Here is a 19,174-nt window from a genome sequence, read left to right as displayed (position 1 = left end):
ATATGTGATTACATTTGATTAGACATAGTTTAATAAATACAAAGTAAAACATGAATTTATTCTTTTCCGAATTCTGCCCTCAATATTGGTCACTTTCTCAGAGTTACTGGTGGCCATCAGCATTTCATTTCTAACCTGTGAATTACTTGAGGAAGAGGCTATATATTTTTTTCACCTTTGTAACTTGAATTTCTAGGACAATTTTTGCATAAAGTAGGCATCTAAAAATTTACTTAACTGAACTTATATTGGGAAAAAGCCCACAAAGAAGCGAGTTTGTGATATATAAAATGCCTACAGGATAACACTTTGTAAAATAAAGTATTTGTGGTATTCAAAAGGAAGACACTACATGAATAATGAGGATACTCCTTTGACTGCTTTGAGTAGCATAATGATGTATAAGTTCATAGCTAGTATTAATGATGCTATATACACACCTACCAGTGATAATTTATGATGGCAAATAATGGAAATGAAATCAAGCATGAGAATAGACTCACGTTAGTGCTTCAGAATAATTATAATGAGGTGTAACTCCCAGAAACTTCTGGACTTCATCCATCACTGTAGCTGGGTCAGATCTCAGCTGCTGTCCATCAATAATTAGCAACTATAAAGTCAAAAATAGTCACTTTGTGAAGAACAAAACTAAATTAAATAGACTGAGCTGCCTCACTTGACCTAGTATAACATTAATCAATTAGGTCAGTGTGACTAGGAAGAAAATATGCTTTACTTAGAATACATGTTAATGTTTACTATTCTTGTGTCCTTCCAAATAAATGATTGAAGTTTGCCATTGGCATTGTTTATAAGTCTTAACTAACTTGATTGTAAATCAGAAATAAACACAGATACTCTCTTGATTTAGTAGTTCACTAGGAACTCAATTTTCCATCTGTCATGTAATCAGATAATTATCCAGCCTACAGAATCCCATGAGCTAACCTTGGAGCCAAAGACTTAGAAATGGCACAGAGATGAAAATTACTCTCTATTCTCCTTATAAACTATGACAAAGAACTCAGGTTTTAGTCATGACCTGATCTAGACTAATGAATATAAACAATATGGATGTTTCCTCAAGTCTTTACCTCCTGTTTTATCCCACATTCCTGGAGCTGCTACAGCATTTTCCATTTTGACAGTCTAATGAGTGACCTCCTTCTTCCTTTCTAAGAGTCCTAGAGGACAGATGTCAGACTATCTGCATCTGGTGTTCCATAAAGTTACTGTCTAACTGGCTGTTCTATGAGTGGTTGAATTAATGTCTATGAATCATATGATGTCTCCTGTGTGAGGACTCAGCACTTTGAGACCAGCTACTACCCAAAAGATGATCCCAAGAATATGTTTCACAGCCACTTGAAATTTAACACTATTATTGACATTAAACATGTAAAAATCCACATATCTTCTTTAGGTATGATTGTCTCATTATGAATTGTTATCTGTGGCAATGCTATTTTTATTCTCTATTTGTCAAATGCAATACAACCAAGGTATAATAAATGGAAGAAATTAATTTTGAGACCTTACCTGAGAAGTAGCAAAGTAAGTTAGCCATCTCTCTATGTGGACTGCATACCATCCAGGTACTAGGCATCTCCTTTGCAAAGCTTTTAGGTTAGATGGGGCCCAATGTCCGGTTGTAATAACTTCGTAGAAATTAAACCTCAGGGCAGCTGGATCTTCATGTGATCGTTGGTGCTTTAACAAGAAAGTCAATTGTAAAATTAGTTTTCTTTATGCATGCGGGGGTGTGTATGCATGTTTGTGTTTGATGTATGTACATGTGTGTGTCTTTTATTTCTTTTTTTTGCCTTTTATTTCTAAAAAGTAATGAAATGATAATTAATTGTAATTAATTACAATTTTTCATGTGTATCGTGAAATTGATAAATTAATTGTAAAATAAAAAATAAGGTGAAAAGCACATATATTAAATCTAGGCATTGACATATTGCTTATTTAAAGTACAAGCCTTCCATGTATATCAAGTCATGTGTACATAAACCTATGGTTGTCCTCATGTCTAAAGTGTTTACATACAATCAAGAGACAGAGTACAGGATTTTCTTCATGGGTCTGATTAAAAATTAAAAGTGAATAGATATCAGGCACTAGACAAGTCAAGCCCAGTGAAAAGAGATTTAGATGGGCAAGAGCAGACTTATACACTATTCTGCCCATTGTTTCATTACAGCTACTCCTACAAGTTCTGGTACTTTCCCAATACCCCTGTGTGGCAGATGCTATGAGTACAGAGAAAATGGATGTGTATTCCTAATTCTTGTCTAGGTGTCATAAAGATGTTGATGTTGCCTAAAGTCCTTTCCTTTTGCTCTCCCAAGAATTTCCACTTATCCTTGCTGATTTCCAAGTACTGATCCATTACTACTTTTAGGTACAAGGTCCTCTGAGTCTTTCATATCAAACCATCATTAGTCAAGCTCAAGAGCCCAACACAATGAGAGATGAATTTAGCAGTCAATACAATTTCATGAGCACTCATTAAGCTCCTTACAAGGACAAAGAACTGAGGTAGATTCTGGAGATACAAAAGATACAAGCAAAACAAAATCTCTGTCTTCAAAGATGTATGGAGGACAATAGATTAACAGACTGTACTAAAGACATATATTTAACTAGAGTCATATACATTGCTCTGGTAGCCAGAGCAATAAGTGATTAGTTCTGAATGAAAGATGAAGGGATCCTTTTTAATGGTTGAAATTTTTGAGCTAAAATATAATAACAGAGATTTTTACAAGTAGAAAAATCTCAACATAGAAACTATTAGAACTTGATCTAAAACGTGAAAGTGAATGAGTTGTGGGAATGGATTAGTTGATTTTGCAAGATATCTAAAAGTTTAACATAGAGAAAATAAACTACAGGATGGAGGATGGGAGTATATTAGGACTTGATACAATTGTGTAACAGCAGGTTATCTATGCGGGTTAGAAATAAAAACTATTAAAAAAATAAAGATAAGTAAGAAGTAGTTAAACAGTAACCAGTGAGTGATAGATTGGTGGAACTAATGAAACTTTTGAAGATCTCTCACTATTGTATATTTATTGAAATTCTTATATGTATATGCATTATGCTGAATACATAGAGACTACATAATAAATTGAATTAAAATGTGTAGAAACTATATAACTTGAATAAAGAAATATAAAAATACTATGTGCATATTAATATGTTAATACTAAAATTTCTATTTTAGGCAGTGATAATATGGAACTGTACTTAATCTGCCCTACATTGATTTATAAAAGTTTAACACCAACTTTTCTTTATATTCCTGCAACTAAGAAGTTTAGCATAAAAATATGACCAGAAGTCACAAAGGGACATATTTTATAGAAAAATAGGACTATTGCTCTTCTGTGAGGCCCATTATAAAAATGTGGGGTAGAAATTACAGAGGCAGGTGACATTTGTAGGAGTCTCTGAATTACACCTGCTGAGTTTTGGATTTAGGGTATTTACTGAATAGACAGGACTAGTTAAGTAATAGGCTGCATTATTTTGAAATGTGGAGCAGTTTGGGGACCCTACTCTTAGCAATATGGCAATAAAAATATCAGAAAAAATAATTCCTTTCTAGTATGTATGTTCAAAGAATTTACTTGAAGGAGCAGACACAGATTCTCTTTTATTTAAATAGTTTAATCTATGTGAAAAAAAGATCCATATAAATTTGCTGTATGTTTTCTGCCAGGAGAATGTGCAGCATTTTGCCCCAAGTACTTGCATTCAAAATTTTTAATTAAGGCTTAATATTTCAATACTTTGGTCATATTTTTTTAAAAGTGAGTTTATCTTAGTTTGAAATATGAATTTTCATAAAGTGAGAAAGGCATATTTTTATATCTTGAGGAATACAGTGACTCATGGATTCTAATAATAATATTTGGATCTGGCTCCCAATCCAGGTGTTCTTGGATCCCCAACCACTTGCAATCCCAATGTATAGGATTACATTTTTCAGTCCATTATTATTTGTTCTTGGCCATATATGTTTATTAAAAAAAAAACTAAAAAAAAAGAATAAAAAATAAAGAATGTATACAAAATAAATTAATAAAAAACTGATAAAAAATAAAAATTACTTGTATGTCCTTTAAAAATTTCCTTTTAGTCTTGATTTTTTGGGGAACTAATTAATCAATTTGTTATGTGTGTTAACATAATAAGACCTACAAGATTTATTGTTGAGTTTATAAAGCAAGTTACATAAAGGTATACACAATATTTTGTATTAAAACACTGTAAATAAAATTGTACTATATATTTTCTGCGAATTAATATATTTGGTATCTGTGTGTAAATCTACAGTAAAACACTTGGAAGCATCAACTCCAAGTTGATGAATAATGAAAAGGTAAAAATTAAGAGTGGCAGTCAGAGGGGATTTTAGTCTTTGTGTAGTGTTTTATTCCTTTAATAATTCATATATTCAAGAATTCCTATTAGTGTTATTATTAATAACAAGGAATAAGCTATCATCAAGATTTATATTTTCCTCTATCCTCATCAAAAAGGAGGAAAAGAGAGAATGACCACTTTCTTCATAAAATTTTGTCCAATTACTTTGGGCATTAATTTTTATATGTATTAAACATACACATACAGAAATGTACTCATATCATGGATTTTAGTACATGTACATTATTGCCACCATAAATTCAAGATCACCTTTAATTGGGCCTTCACTGCCGTAGGCAATTTTACATTTCTGTGGTCAACTTTATGTCACCCCTGTACAAAGATTTCACACTGCCTTTTTTCTCTCCTCCAACTGCTGTCTCCCAAATCATCCTCCACTTTTTCATCAGATTTAACTCATTCTCAACTTTCCAAAGGAAGGAGAGACCATCGGAATCACTCCAGTTTCTCTATCTCAGACCTTCAAATTTGCCAGCATGTACATTTATCCTCTCTTCTATCTCTTAAGTTTCAGTTGGAAGATTCTTAACCAGAGATCTACTGATATAATTCAGAGAGTCTGTGAACTTGCTTCTGCCAAAAAAAAAAAGTCTTTAAATGAATTTTTGTGTTTATTATACCTGAGATTTTACCACCAATAAAAATCAGCTATTTTTATATCACATTACAGGTACTTCAGATATATCAAAATGCTGTTCATGCTCATCCCTACTTCAACATTATAGCAGTTTTATTCCTGCCATTAGATCTTGCCATTTAATTGTTAGGTAAATAAAAATTTGTTACTAATCTAAAGATTAGTTTGATAATTATATTTCAAGAAAGTTGTTTCTCTGTAATTCTAAGTTTTATGCTTTCAAAACATGTTTCTGAAATGGGACCCAGAAACTCCAGCAACTTGCCAGAAGGGTCCCTGCACAAGAAAAGAGGAGTCTGGAAATGGAGTCCTTCCCTCCCATCTAAGCTATTTCCTGTAGGTAGTCATCTCCCTCTGGCCCCTCAGGATCCTCACAGGACTGATTCCCAGTTTCTCTCCTGGGCCTTAACCATCTCTCCTTTTTCGGAAACATCTCATGCCCCGAATCACTACCCATAGAGCAGTTTCCTTGAATGCACTCTAATGTCTCTGTAATATGCGTGTGTCTTGTTTCTCCCCTTTGAAATTGCATTTTTATTTCTTCTACTCAGTTTTTCCTCCACCAAATCTATCTGGCTTTGCTCTTTTCATTTGTCGCTATAGGCTTCACTTCACTCCATGTCTTTCAACTCAGTGAAAATAATTCAGACCTTATTTTGCCTAATTGTCTAATTTCTTAGGAACCATTTGACACTGTTGTCATCTCCTCCATTTGGTTGTACTTTGTCCCCTTGTATTCAGTGCTATTACATTCTTAGATTTTTTTCTTCTACTCTTCTGGCTGTGTTCTCTTATCTCCCTGGTTGCCTCATCCTTCTCTATACTTTGCTTCTCTGAACTCTCTCCTCAGGCAGTTTTACCATTTTTATGTGGCTTTTTGCCTCTGATTCGCGAATTTCAGTGTCCAGCTTGGACCTCTCTCTGGAGTGCCTGCTGACTTTACTGCTGTTTTCGGTATGATGGTGATTCCATACCTCATGATCACCATTTGTGCCTCATCTTTAGCACCCCTCCCTCCCAACCAGTCTTGTTTCCTTCTTCAGTGGTTCTATTTTTATGGGAATATATGCTCATCATCCAGTTGTCCACATCAGAAATTTGGTTCATTCTTGACACTGTTTCCTCACCAGGTTCTGTTGATTTTAATCCCTCCATGTGCTTTGATACCTTATACTTCACTCAGTCTATATTTACTGTCTCTGCCAATGCTGCCTCTATTTCTTAGCAGCCTCTCCTGGATTTCCCTGAATAGTCGTCTGCTCCACTCCACTCCATTCTTCAAATAGCTTATAGTATAAAGTTTTCTAAAAGGAAATATGGTCGTTACACACTGGCTCAACTTGTCAAAGGCTTTCGGTTGGCTTGAAGAATGATAGCCGCCCAGTTTCCCCACCTGAGTTCTGGCCTCTGTGTATGCCTAAGACTCATCTCCCAGAGGTCCCCACCTCAGGTTTTGCTCTCTAGCCACATGGAAGTTTTCTTAGGTCTTTAAATATGCTACTGTTCCTTCCACCCACGGGACCGCATATACTTTTCTCTCTCCCCCACTCTCCTACCTCCCTCAGTTTATACTGACTCATTCTTCACTTTTAAGTCTAAAGTTTATTTCTCTAGAGAATGCTTTCTTAGTACCTTACAAATTGCCTCACAGAGCATTTGAAATTTTTAATTATATATCTTTGTGATTATTTGATTAATATCTATCCACACATTAAAATGGATGCAATGCTTTAATTAATATTCTACTGATTAAAACTACCATTAAATGTTGTTGCAGAATATTGCACTTTAACATGACACAATTTTATATTGTTGGGTATTAACTTTTCCTTTTATTGTTATTACTGTTTGAATAGTACTGTGATACATAAAGGGATAAATATTTGCCTACTCCTTTGAAGTTCCTTTATGATTGATTCCAGAAGAGGATCCATAACACACAAGGACCTTTACAAAACTATTTTGATAATTATTGCCAAATTAGTTTTCAGAAAATATCTCCTTCTATACCTTTCTATTGGAATGTTCGAATATCTTTACCATCACACTCGAGCCAGCAGGGAGAATAAACATTATGATTTTTGTTGAGATGATGTTCATAAAGAGTATCATTCTGATTTATATTTTGTTGCTCCCCTAGTTGGATTGATCATTTTTCATATAAACTGTTGAGCAGTTATATTTGTGTGTGTGTTTGTATATGTGAAATGTCTATTTATGCGTTCTGTTTATTTGCTCATTTTTCTGAGTTATTATATTTTTATTTTTACCAATTTACAGAATTTTTTAAAACAAATTCAGGGTAATAAACCATTTACCATGTATTAATAAAGATGCTCTGCTTAGATATGTACTTTTATTTTGTTAATTGTGATAGACTAATATTTAACATGTTTATACTATTTAGTCAATCTATTAATCTTTTATGTATGTTTTCTATTTATGCTTGAAAATCTTTGCCCAGCTTCCCATGAATCAAATATTCAGCTTTATTTCTTATAATTTCTATTCTTTCTCTCTCTCTCTCTCTTTTGGTTTAGCTCTTTAACATTTGACTTGAATACATCTGGACATCTAGACTTTATTTTGATATTCACCATTGCTTACATTTAAGCTATGGACAAATGTTTTTAATAGTATTTTTTACTGCTTCATACCTGATACCAAGAGTATGCCCTGTCTGAGGGGTCGATGAGGATGGTGATGATCTTGGCTTTGGGGACCAGAGATGCAGCTCGCTTGGGAGCTTCTTCTGAATGGAAGTAATTAGCACTCTTTTCAAAGAGAAAGTCACTTGTAATGTTGGGTGGAGTAGGAAAAAAGTCCATATACCTGAAGGCAGAGAAAAATAATCTGAGATCTAAGTTTTTCTCTAACATGCTATGGATATGAAATAATTGAACATTTTAACATTCATTTATATTGATTTCTGATTATTAGTGTTATAATAGTTGAAATCATGGCTATTCTATACACTTTGACCATGAAAATGACCTGAAGCACAATTCTTCTAATCAATTATTTAGGGCATGGGAAAGAGTGAGATGAAATAGGTGGATTGTTAAGAACAGAGGGAAAATCCTTTAGATTTGGGTTGATGTTCTCTGCTATCAAAAGCCAAATCCAGAAAAATTCAGTTTACCCTTGGCAAAAAGCAAATGGCACAGTATTGCCTAGTAAATATTTAAAAATAGTAAATTCATGTTTGCAAACTTGAACGCAAAATTTTTAATTAGAGATGAAAGTGCCAAGAGAGAAAGATGTGTAAGTCAGAATAGCTCTAAGATCCTAAACAGAGTAGGGCATAGCTGCTCCTCTCCTTTTTAACTTCGGCATAATTTGTAGTATGTGCAGCAATGTGAACACATTATAGTCTATCTAGAGTAATTAAGAAGATGTTTCCTGCCAGTTGATCCTGTGGTGCCTCGGTAGGTTCACTCCTCCATATGCTGTCAGAACATTCCTCTGTGTGTAGATTATGGAATCAATATGTTCAGAGGTTAACTCAGTGCAAGGCTTTAATTATGTGTGTAATCCTCCTTACAGCTCATCACTTCTCTAACCCTCAAATGTTCTAGAAATAAATAATGAGAGCAATTAAGAATTCATATAAGACACTTATTTTCCTCTTTGACATTTGTTATTATGTTTCCCAAATGTGAAGTGGTGAAAGTCTCATCTATATTCCTGCTTAACAATTTGTGTTCCATTTGAGCTCACAGATAAGAGAAAATTGCTGTTCTGCTTTTAGTAACTTGCATTCACTTCCAAAATTCATTTGGTCTTTTAAAAGTAAGGTAGAATAGTAATATCCTAGGTGCAGAGTGGGTGTATCTTATACATGATGGGAAGCCAGATCTGCTCACTGGGATTGACCTTCCCTTACTCTAACCCCAGCTGAGTTTAAACAGAACAGGCCTCTTTTGAGAACAGGTTCATATGTGGTGTTGACGTAAAGTTACACACCACAGAGGCATGCATTTAGGAGAATTTTCCTTAGAGGAGATTTGCCTTATATAACTGGAAATTGGACTCAGAGTGATATTTTCTTAGAAAATTGGAATATAGCTAGAAAAAAAGCTCCAGAGTAAAGATCAGTTCTAATATCAGATTTATCCTATTTTAGTTCAGGGAAAATATTGTGATTTTTAAATTTTTCATAATTTATTAAATGCAAAGTAATATTCCTTTTATGCATGTGTGTGGCTAGCATTAATATGGTTTTGGAAATGCTATGTTATTATCTACATGACAAATATCAGCTTATATTATAATAGAACATTTTATAGTCTATGTGGTTAATGAAGACACATGTCACAGAGCATAAAGTAAAACAACTTATTTGTTTACTCAAGCATAATTTGTGAAGACAAATTATGTAGTTAAAAAAATTCTAAGCACAGTAAAATAATATGCCTAAGTATAATTTTAAATATCCTTATGAATAATTCTGACAAAATATTCCATAATCTTCTTTATTCAATCATATTAATTTACCAGGAAAATATTATCATTATTGCACTGTCCAAATCAAATTATAGGCAACACTGATTAAACATATCGTTGTTATAAATTAATTTCTAATTCACTATTGTAGAATTGAGCATAACAAATTTATGCTGTAATTATGTAGATGCCATGCATACATCTATAATTGCTCTGCTGTGATTGAGCATGTGTTAATAATGGTCTTTATATTTTGTTATTTTCCTTACCAATCAATTCCCTTGTGGTAGTTGTTGCCATTAAAGAATTGAACTTCTTCAAATGTTTTGGGGCTGGGAAGATTGCTGATAATGGAAGGGTGCATAAGAAGGAATAAATAAAGTGCAGTAGTTCCTATAACAAAAAAAAGGAGGCAAAGGGTTAATATATGGCATGGCAACAAAAGAAGAGACAAATACTATTTTTGCAAAATTTTTGCTCAAAAAGTAATATTCAGAAGACCAATTTTCTTCTGGTATTAAAATAGTTTCCTTAAGGGGCACCTGGATGGCTCAGGTCATGATCTTGGGTTCCTAGGATTGAACTTGTGTTGGGCTCCTTACTCAGCGGGGAGTCTGTTTCTCACTCTCCCTCTGCTCCTCCTCCCCTTTCCCTGTTTATGCTCTCATTCTCTCTTTCTCTCTATCAAACAAATAAAAGCTTTAAAAAAATGATTTCCTTAAAATCAGTTAGGCACTTTTTATGTGCAAGAATCTACGTATTCTTTTATTAGTCTTCATGATTCTATTTACCTAAACATCTGATTTAATATTAGTACGTAGGCCAAGTTAAGCAGACTGAAGATACAGCTATTTTTGTCTTCAGTGTATTTTTTTAACATTTTTTTCTGTTTGATAATCAATAACTGTTATTCTATTTATAGGATTATATGAAGTTCCTGCTTTAAATTATTTTATTTGAAGTAAAAAGAAGTTTATTTGAAGAAAAAATATGAAATAAGATACCACGGGAATTTTATGACATACAAATAAATGCAAAAAACACATAGGCAGTTATACATAGATATGACAAAATTGGGCATCTGAAGCAGATGATACTGTGCTTTAAGCTGGGAGAGAACATCAGAAATTGGTGGCTCAATTTCCCTCTTTTAAGTCTGGTGAGTGGATAAAGCATCAAGGGCATCCAGCACAATACCTGAACCTGGTGGATCTCAATTAATGTTATTTCAAATCAATTAAATTAAATCAAACTACTCAACACATGCTGACTGGTGTTACTCTAAGTCCCTGGTGATAACTCTTGATAAGAAAAACTCATTTGCTGGCCTTGATCAACTTAAAAGTGTACGTGTGGACTTAGGTCAAGTAAGCAGGTAATGGCAACATAGTGAGAGTTTCCATATTGAGAGAAGACCAGATTGCTTTTCTAATGCATGAGAAAATGGGTGACTTAGACCTGTGAAGTCAGTGAAAGCTTCCAAGAAGAAGTGTTTTCTCAATCTGTCCCTTAAGTAAAAGTATAAGTGTTCCCAGTAAGGTTGAAAGAGGAGGGCAAGAATCTGGAAAAATGGGCTCTTGAATGTCCTACTCTGGCAAAATGGGGGCAATCTGATCTGATAACTGAGGCAGTAGTCTGAACTGACTGGTTGATAGAACCCACATGTCACCGAGGGCGCAGATGCAATCTCTGACCCTTGTTTCCATTTGACTTGGGCCAGAGACTGGGGACCACAGTAGAAAGAATCATGAAGTGATTGGGTTTTCATAGTTCTCATAAATCAGTTTCCTTCTGGAAGAGATTATCTCTTTTGTAACATGTTGGACCCAAGAGGAGTTGTTGTATTTCCCAGCCATAGCAGAGTTGGAAATGAGCTACACAGGTGTGCTGGCAGAACCATAACAATGGCAGCTGGGGATCTGAAAGCTGAGCAGATCACAAGAGAGTTGGCATTTTATTTTAACTTATCTTAAGCTCGCAGGAACAAAGGGTAGTGTGCTTAAGAATTAATGACAAGGCCACCTGCTTAGATCCTCACAGTTTTACATCACCACCACACCTGAACAGGGACATGAGTAGTTAAAGTGATGACAGATCCAAGGAGACCAACCACCTTGGATGGAAGAAAGTTAAGGAATCCAGAATCAGTGGCCCCTAGTGAAATGGGAGGGTAAAAATAATAAATGCCCTTAAAAATTTAATTACTGATTAAAAATAATTTTTAATGATTTTTATTTTTTAGATCTATTTATTTATTTTAGAAGGAGAGGGGGCATGAGCGAGCATAGGGGTGGGGGCAGAGGAAGAGGGAGAGAGAGAATCTCAAGCAGACTTCCAAATGAATGCAGAGTCCACCCAAGGCTCCATCTTGGGATCCTGAGATCATGACCTGAGCCGAAACCAAGAGTCAGACGCTTAGGAGGCTGATCCCCCCGAGTGTCCCAAAACATCTGGAAGGGAATAACGAATTCAAAAGGGTTCTTTCTATATACCTTTCAGGCTGGGACCTACATAAAAATGTTTAGTTGATGAAGTGCGTGTGTGTGTGTGTGCGTGTGTGCACATGCATGAGAGAGAGAGAGAATTTGAGACACACTAGAGAGCTGAGAATATTGATAATTTAATATCCCTGCAATGTTGAGACTGGATGGATCCAGGGTACAAATAAAGGAATATTTTTGAATTATTGCTGAATATCAGAAAGTAAATTCATTATAAGCTCATTTAGTAACATGGACAAATATTTAATCACCCTGAGGATCACAGAATTGTATCACATCTCCCCTGGGTTACATAAAGTCAAAGCCTTTATGTTCTGAGCCACAACACCTTCATGCCACCAGGAGCAGGAGGGACATCAAGGAGACATCTGACAGGAAGAAAGGAGAAAGTCTTTTCAACTGGGGACAGTAGGTATGTGGCTTGATATTCATATAACCAGTCATAGAACCTGGGCTTACTGTCCCAAAAGGTATATTCATTTTATTATCACCTGTGTTTCATCTCTTATTGACATTCATTTTTATCCACTGTCTTTGATATAAATATTCTGTGGAAGAAGTAAAACAGACCTCATGTCTAGCAAAACTCTCAGAGAAACTGCATTCATTCTATTTTATACCAATGAATTTTGTTTTTAGTTTTATCAGAGTAAGCCAACCAGGTCATGAGAAAATAATACTGACAATGGGGACACTGATTTACTTGAAGAGGTAAAGCCAATGAGTTATGCTTTTAGAATTACTGTACTAGGGGTGCCTGAGTGGCTCAGTAGGTTAAGCATCTGCCTTCAGTTGAGGTACTGATCTGGGATCCTGGATGGAGCCCCATGTCAAGCTCCTTCTCAGCAAAGTGTCTGCTTCTTCCTCTCCCTGCTTGTGTGCCCTCTGTCTCTCTCTCAAATACATACATAAAATATTTTTTAAAATATTATTTATTTATTTGACAGAGAGGGAGAAAGAGAACTAGCAGGGGAGGAGCAATGGGAGAGGGAGAAGCAGACTCTCCACTGAGCAGGGAGCCTGACATGGGGCTCGATCTCAGGACCCTGGGATCACGATCTGAGCTGAAGGCAAAAGCTTAACCACCTGAGCCACCCAGACACCCTAATAAATAAAATATTATTTTTCAAAAGGATTATTGTGTTAAACTCAACTCTTTTGGAAATCCCCTCCTAGCCTGGTAATATCAAAATTTGATCTGGAATCATGTAGAATGCCCATCTGTCCAGGGCTAAGGTTTAATCTTTGAGTGCCATAAGCCCAGGCCTACCTTGTTCTCTGTCTGTCCTCATTCACTGCCCCACTGTAAGTGGATAGAAATTCCTTCCAAGGTTCAACAACAGAGAAGTGGGACATCACTTCCTTTTATTCTCACTTCACAACAATTGAGAAAATAGGGAATAGGGGTTTGAGGACTACTTTTATATCTCATGTTTATTGCAAGGGGCATGTAGGTTATGTTTAAGTTGTTTAAAGACAACTTTGCATTGAAGATCAGATTCTTAGCAATAGCTGTGTCCAGGAAATCTACAGCTCTCACAGCAGTGGGAATTTTGCCAACTAAAGCAATAAAGAGAACAAAAGAAGACTTTAGACTTCTATGACTGGACAGATTTTTAAAAATTATCACAGCCATTTTTATATTAGAATAGCATTTTTCAAAGTATATAAAATATTATTATCATCCAATTCCTTTATTTTAACTTTGTTTGTTTGCCTTGGGAGTGCCTCAAAAGCAGCTGAAAACTGTTATTTCCATACTGGTAGGTCAAATATTAAAATCTAAAGGTGTAAGTTATAGTCTTTATAAATACAACAGCAAAGAGGAAAGCTAGATTTACACTTACTAACCTGTAGCTTTCTAGCAGAAGTAAGAAATAATAATATGCAGTGACAAATGATAAAAGATGTCTTTAATTTAAATTTTTAGCATAATTTTACAACACGAGAATGTTTTGTTTCTTTAGCAGTCTTTCCAGAGTTAGCACTGCTATAAGGGAGTTGGTAGAAAATTAATGTACATTTTAAACAACACCACCACAAGTGATAGATCTGAAAATATGTGCTGATTTTTTCCCCTCTCTGCACATGTGTAACTTACTGTTGTAATACAATTTATATTACTGGTGGGAGAAAAGATTTCAACAACCAATATCTAATAGTCTGGAAATTTTGCCCACAACCTTTAAAATGATCTACTTGCGTGTATTACAAATATCTTCATCTGGGCTGTGCTTATTTATAGTGACTGTTGGTTTTGTGTTATGGTTTCTGCACTCACTGATGAAAATGCTTCTAGTCAAAGTAGTGAATTCAAAATACAGCGACTCAATAAAAACTTTAATTAATCAGGACATGAGCAAAGTGTATAAAACTGTCACATGCTGAAGAAAGTATAAAATATTCTAATTGAAAGTGTCATCTCATTGGTGAAATACTTTCACTCTCTTTTACTGCAGTCTTATACACTTGTCCTTCAGCATATGCGAAAATACTAAGGGAAAAATGCCTGATGAACCACAGGTATATCAGATAGTAAGTCCAAACCATTTTTATACTTAATAATTATTTTTTTAAAAATCACACACAGAATATTTGAAAGTAATAATGACACTGGCTCTGAAAAAAATCAATTCAAGGCTGATATACAGTGTAAAAAAGTTTAAATCAGGCCAATTGCTTGCTTTATGACTTAATTTTGGAGATAATTAGGCAAAGCTACAAAAAAGTAGGGGTTAAAAATCAGATACTGGAACTGTGATACATTATCACAAAGTTGTCAAAAATTTGACATCTGTTGAAAAGTTTTAAAATATATAGTTAAAAATTTAGTCCTTAAGTCTAATTAATAGGCAGCATTAGGATCCCTTTGAGGATCATAGCATAAAGATCCACAGGGATGAAAGACAATTCAAATAATGAACTTGGACGGATGTCTAGATATTTCACAAAACAAGACCTAATCCAATTAGAATCTATGACAATATGTTACATGACAAAAAGTAAATAAAAAAGTATACAGACAGCACCACTGGGTATTCCTACCTGTTTTTTGTGGCCCGATGACCAGGAATTTTGGCAAGTGGTCACAAGTTTTCTCTCTGGACCAAATATCTTTGTGCCGTTTATCATCACATGGATTCTGCAAGAAGAATAATCAATGTTACTGGGTAATGAACTTCTGGTTGTGTTCTGACAGGATCAAATCCTTGCCTAATATCCTAGAACTAGGAGTTAGACTCTGCTTTGGTTCTGGTTCTCTGATTTCCTGTTTCCTTATAAATTGGCAGCTTCCTTTCCTTTCCTACCTCCAATGGCACCTTCCTTCCTTTCCTAGCTCCAAAGCTAGAGCTCAGCATTAAGTTGATCTTGTTGTCATCCTTTTCTGAAACTTGGCTAGGTTCTAACTGCTGAGATTCCATTCCATCTCTGGATTTATGTTAAATATCTATATATTGGAGCCTTTACTTGTCTTAATCTCATTTGACCATAGTTTCTCAGATATCTGAGCTCTCCCCTAATCTTTCCTATTTCTTTTTCCCTAGAGGCTAGAGGCTCATTTTTGAACTCCAGACTTGGCCAACTTTTCCTTTTCTTTTCACATACTATGTACTATTCTAACAAATCCTAATGTTTGGCCGTACCCTATAAGCTGATGCCATGTAGATCAACATTTCTAGGCTGTATCTCCCTCCTGAGCTCTTAACCAATAGTTTAAATTGCATTTGTATGATAGCTATATAGATGGTGGTGAGGAAATGCCAGGCCCAACATATCCATAGGTCCAATTTTATCTCCATCTTAACCTTCTCCTATTCCATTCTTCTTGCATTTCATTTTACTGACCCACGTTTATTATCTAAATCATGACACTTTTGAGAATTAAAAGAGCCATTAAATGAAAATAATACATTTTAAAAATACTTATTGACTGACAAATAACGGTTTTATTATAGTTAAACTAAATAATATATTAAAATAATTTTCACAAATTAAATTCTGTCTAAAATCATGTTAGGCATTAAAATAATTATAATTATATATTTGTTATCCAAGTATTACAAATGACATGACTAATTATTTATGGTTGAAGAAGTAAAGCCAATGAGTTATGCTTTTAGAATTACGGTACTAGGGGTGCCTAGGTGGCTCAGTAGGTTAAGTGTCTGCCTTCAGTTGAGGTACTGATCTGGGATCCTGGAGGGAGCCCCCTGTTCATATTTGTGTACTTTAATCAGTTTCTTTAACCACATCTTTTTCTAATACCATGTCAGAAAAGTTCCACTAAAGAATGATTGTTTTCAGTGTGATCCTATTATGTTTTATTTTTCCATAAAATTGCTTGCAATCTTTTTCAAAGTTCCATTCATGATTAATAAATTTGAAAATGTTGATACTTTCAATCGACTCTCCTCTATAGACCACTAAATTTTTAACGGGGGAAATATTTTCTTTATAGAGTTGAAGTAAGCAAGAGTAAATTCTGTTAAAGGAAATTTGTTTCTGTTATTTCCAATTGTAGCTTTTTTCCATATTGAAATGTTCAAATATTAGAGACCAAATATTCCACAGTTATTTTCCATTTGGAGTATCTTTCTTTGATGAATATTTTTCAAGTTAAAACTTGTCAGATAAATTGCCTTTAATTATGACACTTTTGACCATTTTGCCAAATACAAGTGCTGTAAAATCATAGACTTCTCAACATTGCATTCCAGCACAGAGTATACATTTTTCTTTTTTTTTCTTTTTAAAGATTTCATTCATTTATTCATGAGAGATACAAAGAGAGAGAGAGAAGCAGAGAACACAGGCAGAGGGAGAAGCAGCCTCCATGCAGGGACCCTGATGTGGGACTCGATCCCGGGACTCCAGGATCACGCCCTGGGCCAAAGGCAGGCGTTAAACCACTGAGCGACCCAGGGATCCCAGAGTATAAATTTTTCTAATTAAAAATAGGAGATCCATCAAGAAATGCTTACCACAGTTGAACTTCCAAAGTTCAATTAAAGAATGCCAAATTAAACCCTCTAGTTCATTTGAATTCTCATTACTTAATTTGTTTAGTCTCCTCCCTTCTTGCTTTGAAGCTTTTTTTTTTTAAGAAGACACAAAGCACTAAAGGAAGAGAAAAATATTATTTAAATATATTTTTTTTCCTCAAAATAATATTTTAATATTTTTCTCAAAGATAATTTTCAAAGCTGTTTGTCCTTGGTGTCATTATATAGACTGAAAGGGCCTAGATCATCTTGACATTCCACAGAACTTAACATTGGTCTACTGTACTAATGACATGATGTTAATTGTACCTGGTAGGTAACAAGTGTCAAGTATTCTGGCTGCCTTAGGAAGACATATGCACTCCAGAGGGTGGAAGAAAAGCCAGTAAAAGTTTCAGGGATCTACCAGACCTACCACCTTTGGTGGTTTTTCAAGATCCAGGGTTCTGGAGCATGATGAGACCTCCCCACCAAAGTAAAAGTCTGTTTTTGTTCTTCGTGACTCCTACTACTAAGAAAGAAGAATATAACTCGATAGGCCTCTTTGGGTTTGGGAAGCAGCATTTTATTGCACTAAGGAATACTGCTCTGTGTCATTGACAGGATGATGCAGAAAATTGCTAGTTTTGAGTGGAACCCAGAACAAGAAAGAGTCCTGCAAGAGTTAAGACCGAGGTACAAGCAGCCCTTCCACTTGGATCATACAACTGGGCCAGATCTATGGCACTATGGCATCTATGGTATGAAAGGATGCCAAATAGAGTTTTGGTCAAGCCCCAGAGGAGAATCATAATGTACACCCCTAAAGTTCTCCAGTAAGGTGTGCCACCTGCAGCAGATCATTCAAACTGGTATCTACTCCTGGTATTCTACTGAGCCCTAGAAGTGATAGTGTTTGCCGTGAATTTTCAAATTAATTGTGTGGCCATAACTGGCCATCATAAGCTGAGTATTGGCAGATCCACCAAATCCTAAATTCATCTGTACCCAGTAGCAATGCATTTTAAGATGGGAGTGGTGTGTCTGGGATTGATCTCAAGCTGATCCAAAGGCTACAAGTAAGCTTTACAAATGAGTGGCCCAGACCTTTATGTCACCTATTACTGTTAGGTGACATAATACCTCTATATCAGCTCATTCCTATAGTTTCACAGAAGGCCCCCTATATTCTGCTGATGAAGAGAGGGGAAACTCAAGCTTGGTTAGTGGACAGGTTGGTTCATATGTTGGCAGGGGGCTAAAGTGGACTGCTGTTGCACTGCAGCCCCATTCAGAGAGGTTCCTAAAAACCAGTGGTTAAGGGAAAACTTCCTATTAACAGAGTTCTGGGCAATGTTCCTGGTCATCTCCTTTTTTTATGGGTAGACTAGTAGGGCAACATAAGATTATAACAGACAGTGGTGACATGATTTGCAAGGGACTTAAAGGAGCCGGTTGGGAATATAAGGGCTTATAATTCTAGGGAAAAGAAAAGTGGATGGACCCATGACAGTGACCAAAAAGTGTGACGAACTTGTACTGCACATTAATGTACACCAGAGAGTATTCACTGTAGAAATGCTAAACAACCAAGTGGACAGAATGACTCAGCCAGTTCCCAAAATTCCCACTTGTCACCTAACCTCTATCCTTGGTTAACCCATTGCTGAAGTAATGGATTCATGAATTGAGAAGCCACAATAGCAAGATGGATGCCGTTCATGGGCTTCTCTCTTCTAAGTCTGCTCTAGTTACAGCCACTGTTGAATATCTGACTTGTCAGTAACAGACCAGTTCTAAATCCCAGAAATAGCACTATCCTACCACTTAGTGGAAAATTGATTATATTGGACATTTCCATTTTGAAAAAGGCAGTGATTCATCCTAACCTCTGCTCACTCATATTCAGAGTATGGATTTTCCTCCTCTGTCCCACATGGGCTGTTTCCTCTTCTCTTTCCTGTTTCACCTTTTCCCTTATAGGTTTTTCCTGAGAGCATCTCTTCAATAAATCATTTGGCAAAATTTCTTATCTCAGACTTGATCCTAATGCATTTTCCATCCCCATCTTCCATTGGAACAAGAGTGGAGTGTAATATAAAAAGACCAATATCATATAAAGACAACTGTGTTATATGAGAATT

The 19,174-nt window shown here is 35.3% G+C and overlaps 1 protein-coding gene across 1 annotated transcript in view; it reads right to left on the bottom strand.

Moving 5' to 3' along the window:
• NDST4 (N-deacetylase and N-sulfotransferase 4) overlaps nt 1–19,174 on the bottom strand; it is a 252,753-nt gene that overhangs the window by 9,918 nt on the left and 223,661 nt on the right. Inside the window, exons 7-11 of the mRNA XM_038581779.1 lie at nt 15,094–15,190; nt 9,817–9,940; nt 7,759–7,933; nt 1,543–1,713; nt 504–613 (exon numbers count right to left, since the gene is read on the bottom strand). Of these exons, the coding sequence (XP_038437707.1) occupies nt 504–613; nt 1,543–1,713; nt 7,759–7,933; nt 9,817–9,940; nt 15,094–15,190 (677 nt within the window). The remainder of the gene's footprint in view (nt 1–503; nt 614–1,542; nt 1,714–7,758; nt 7,934–9,816; nt 9,941–15,093; nt 15,191–19,174) is intronic.

The sequence above is a fragment of the Canis lupus genome, chromosome 32 (assembly GCF_011100685.1).
Source record: "Canis lupus familiaris isolate Mischka breed German Shepherd chromosome 32, alternate assembly UU_Cfam_GSD_1.0, whole genome shotgun sequence".
In the NCBI taxonomy this organism is placed as follows: Eukaryota; Metazoa; Chordata; class Mammalia; order Carnivora; family Canidae; genus Canis; species Canis lupus.
Note: the sequence above shows the minus strand (reverse complement) of the source record. Positions and strands in the feature narration are given on the sequence as shown.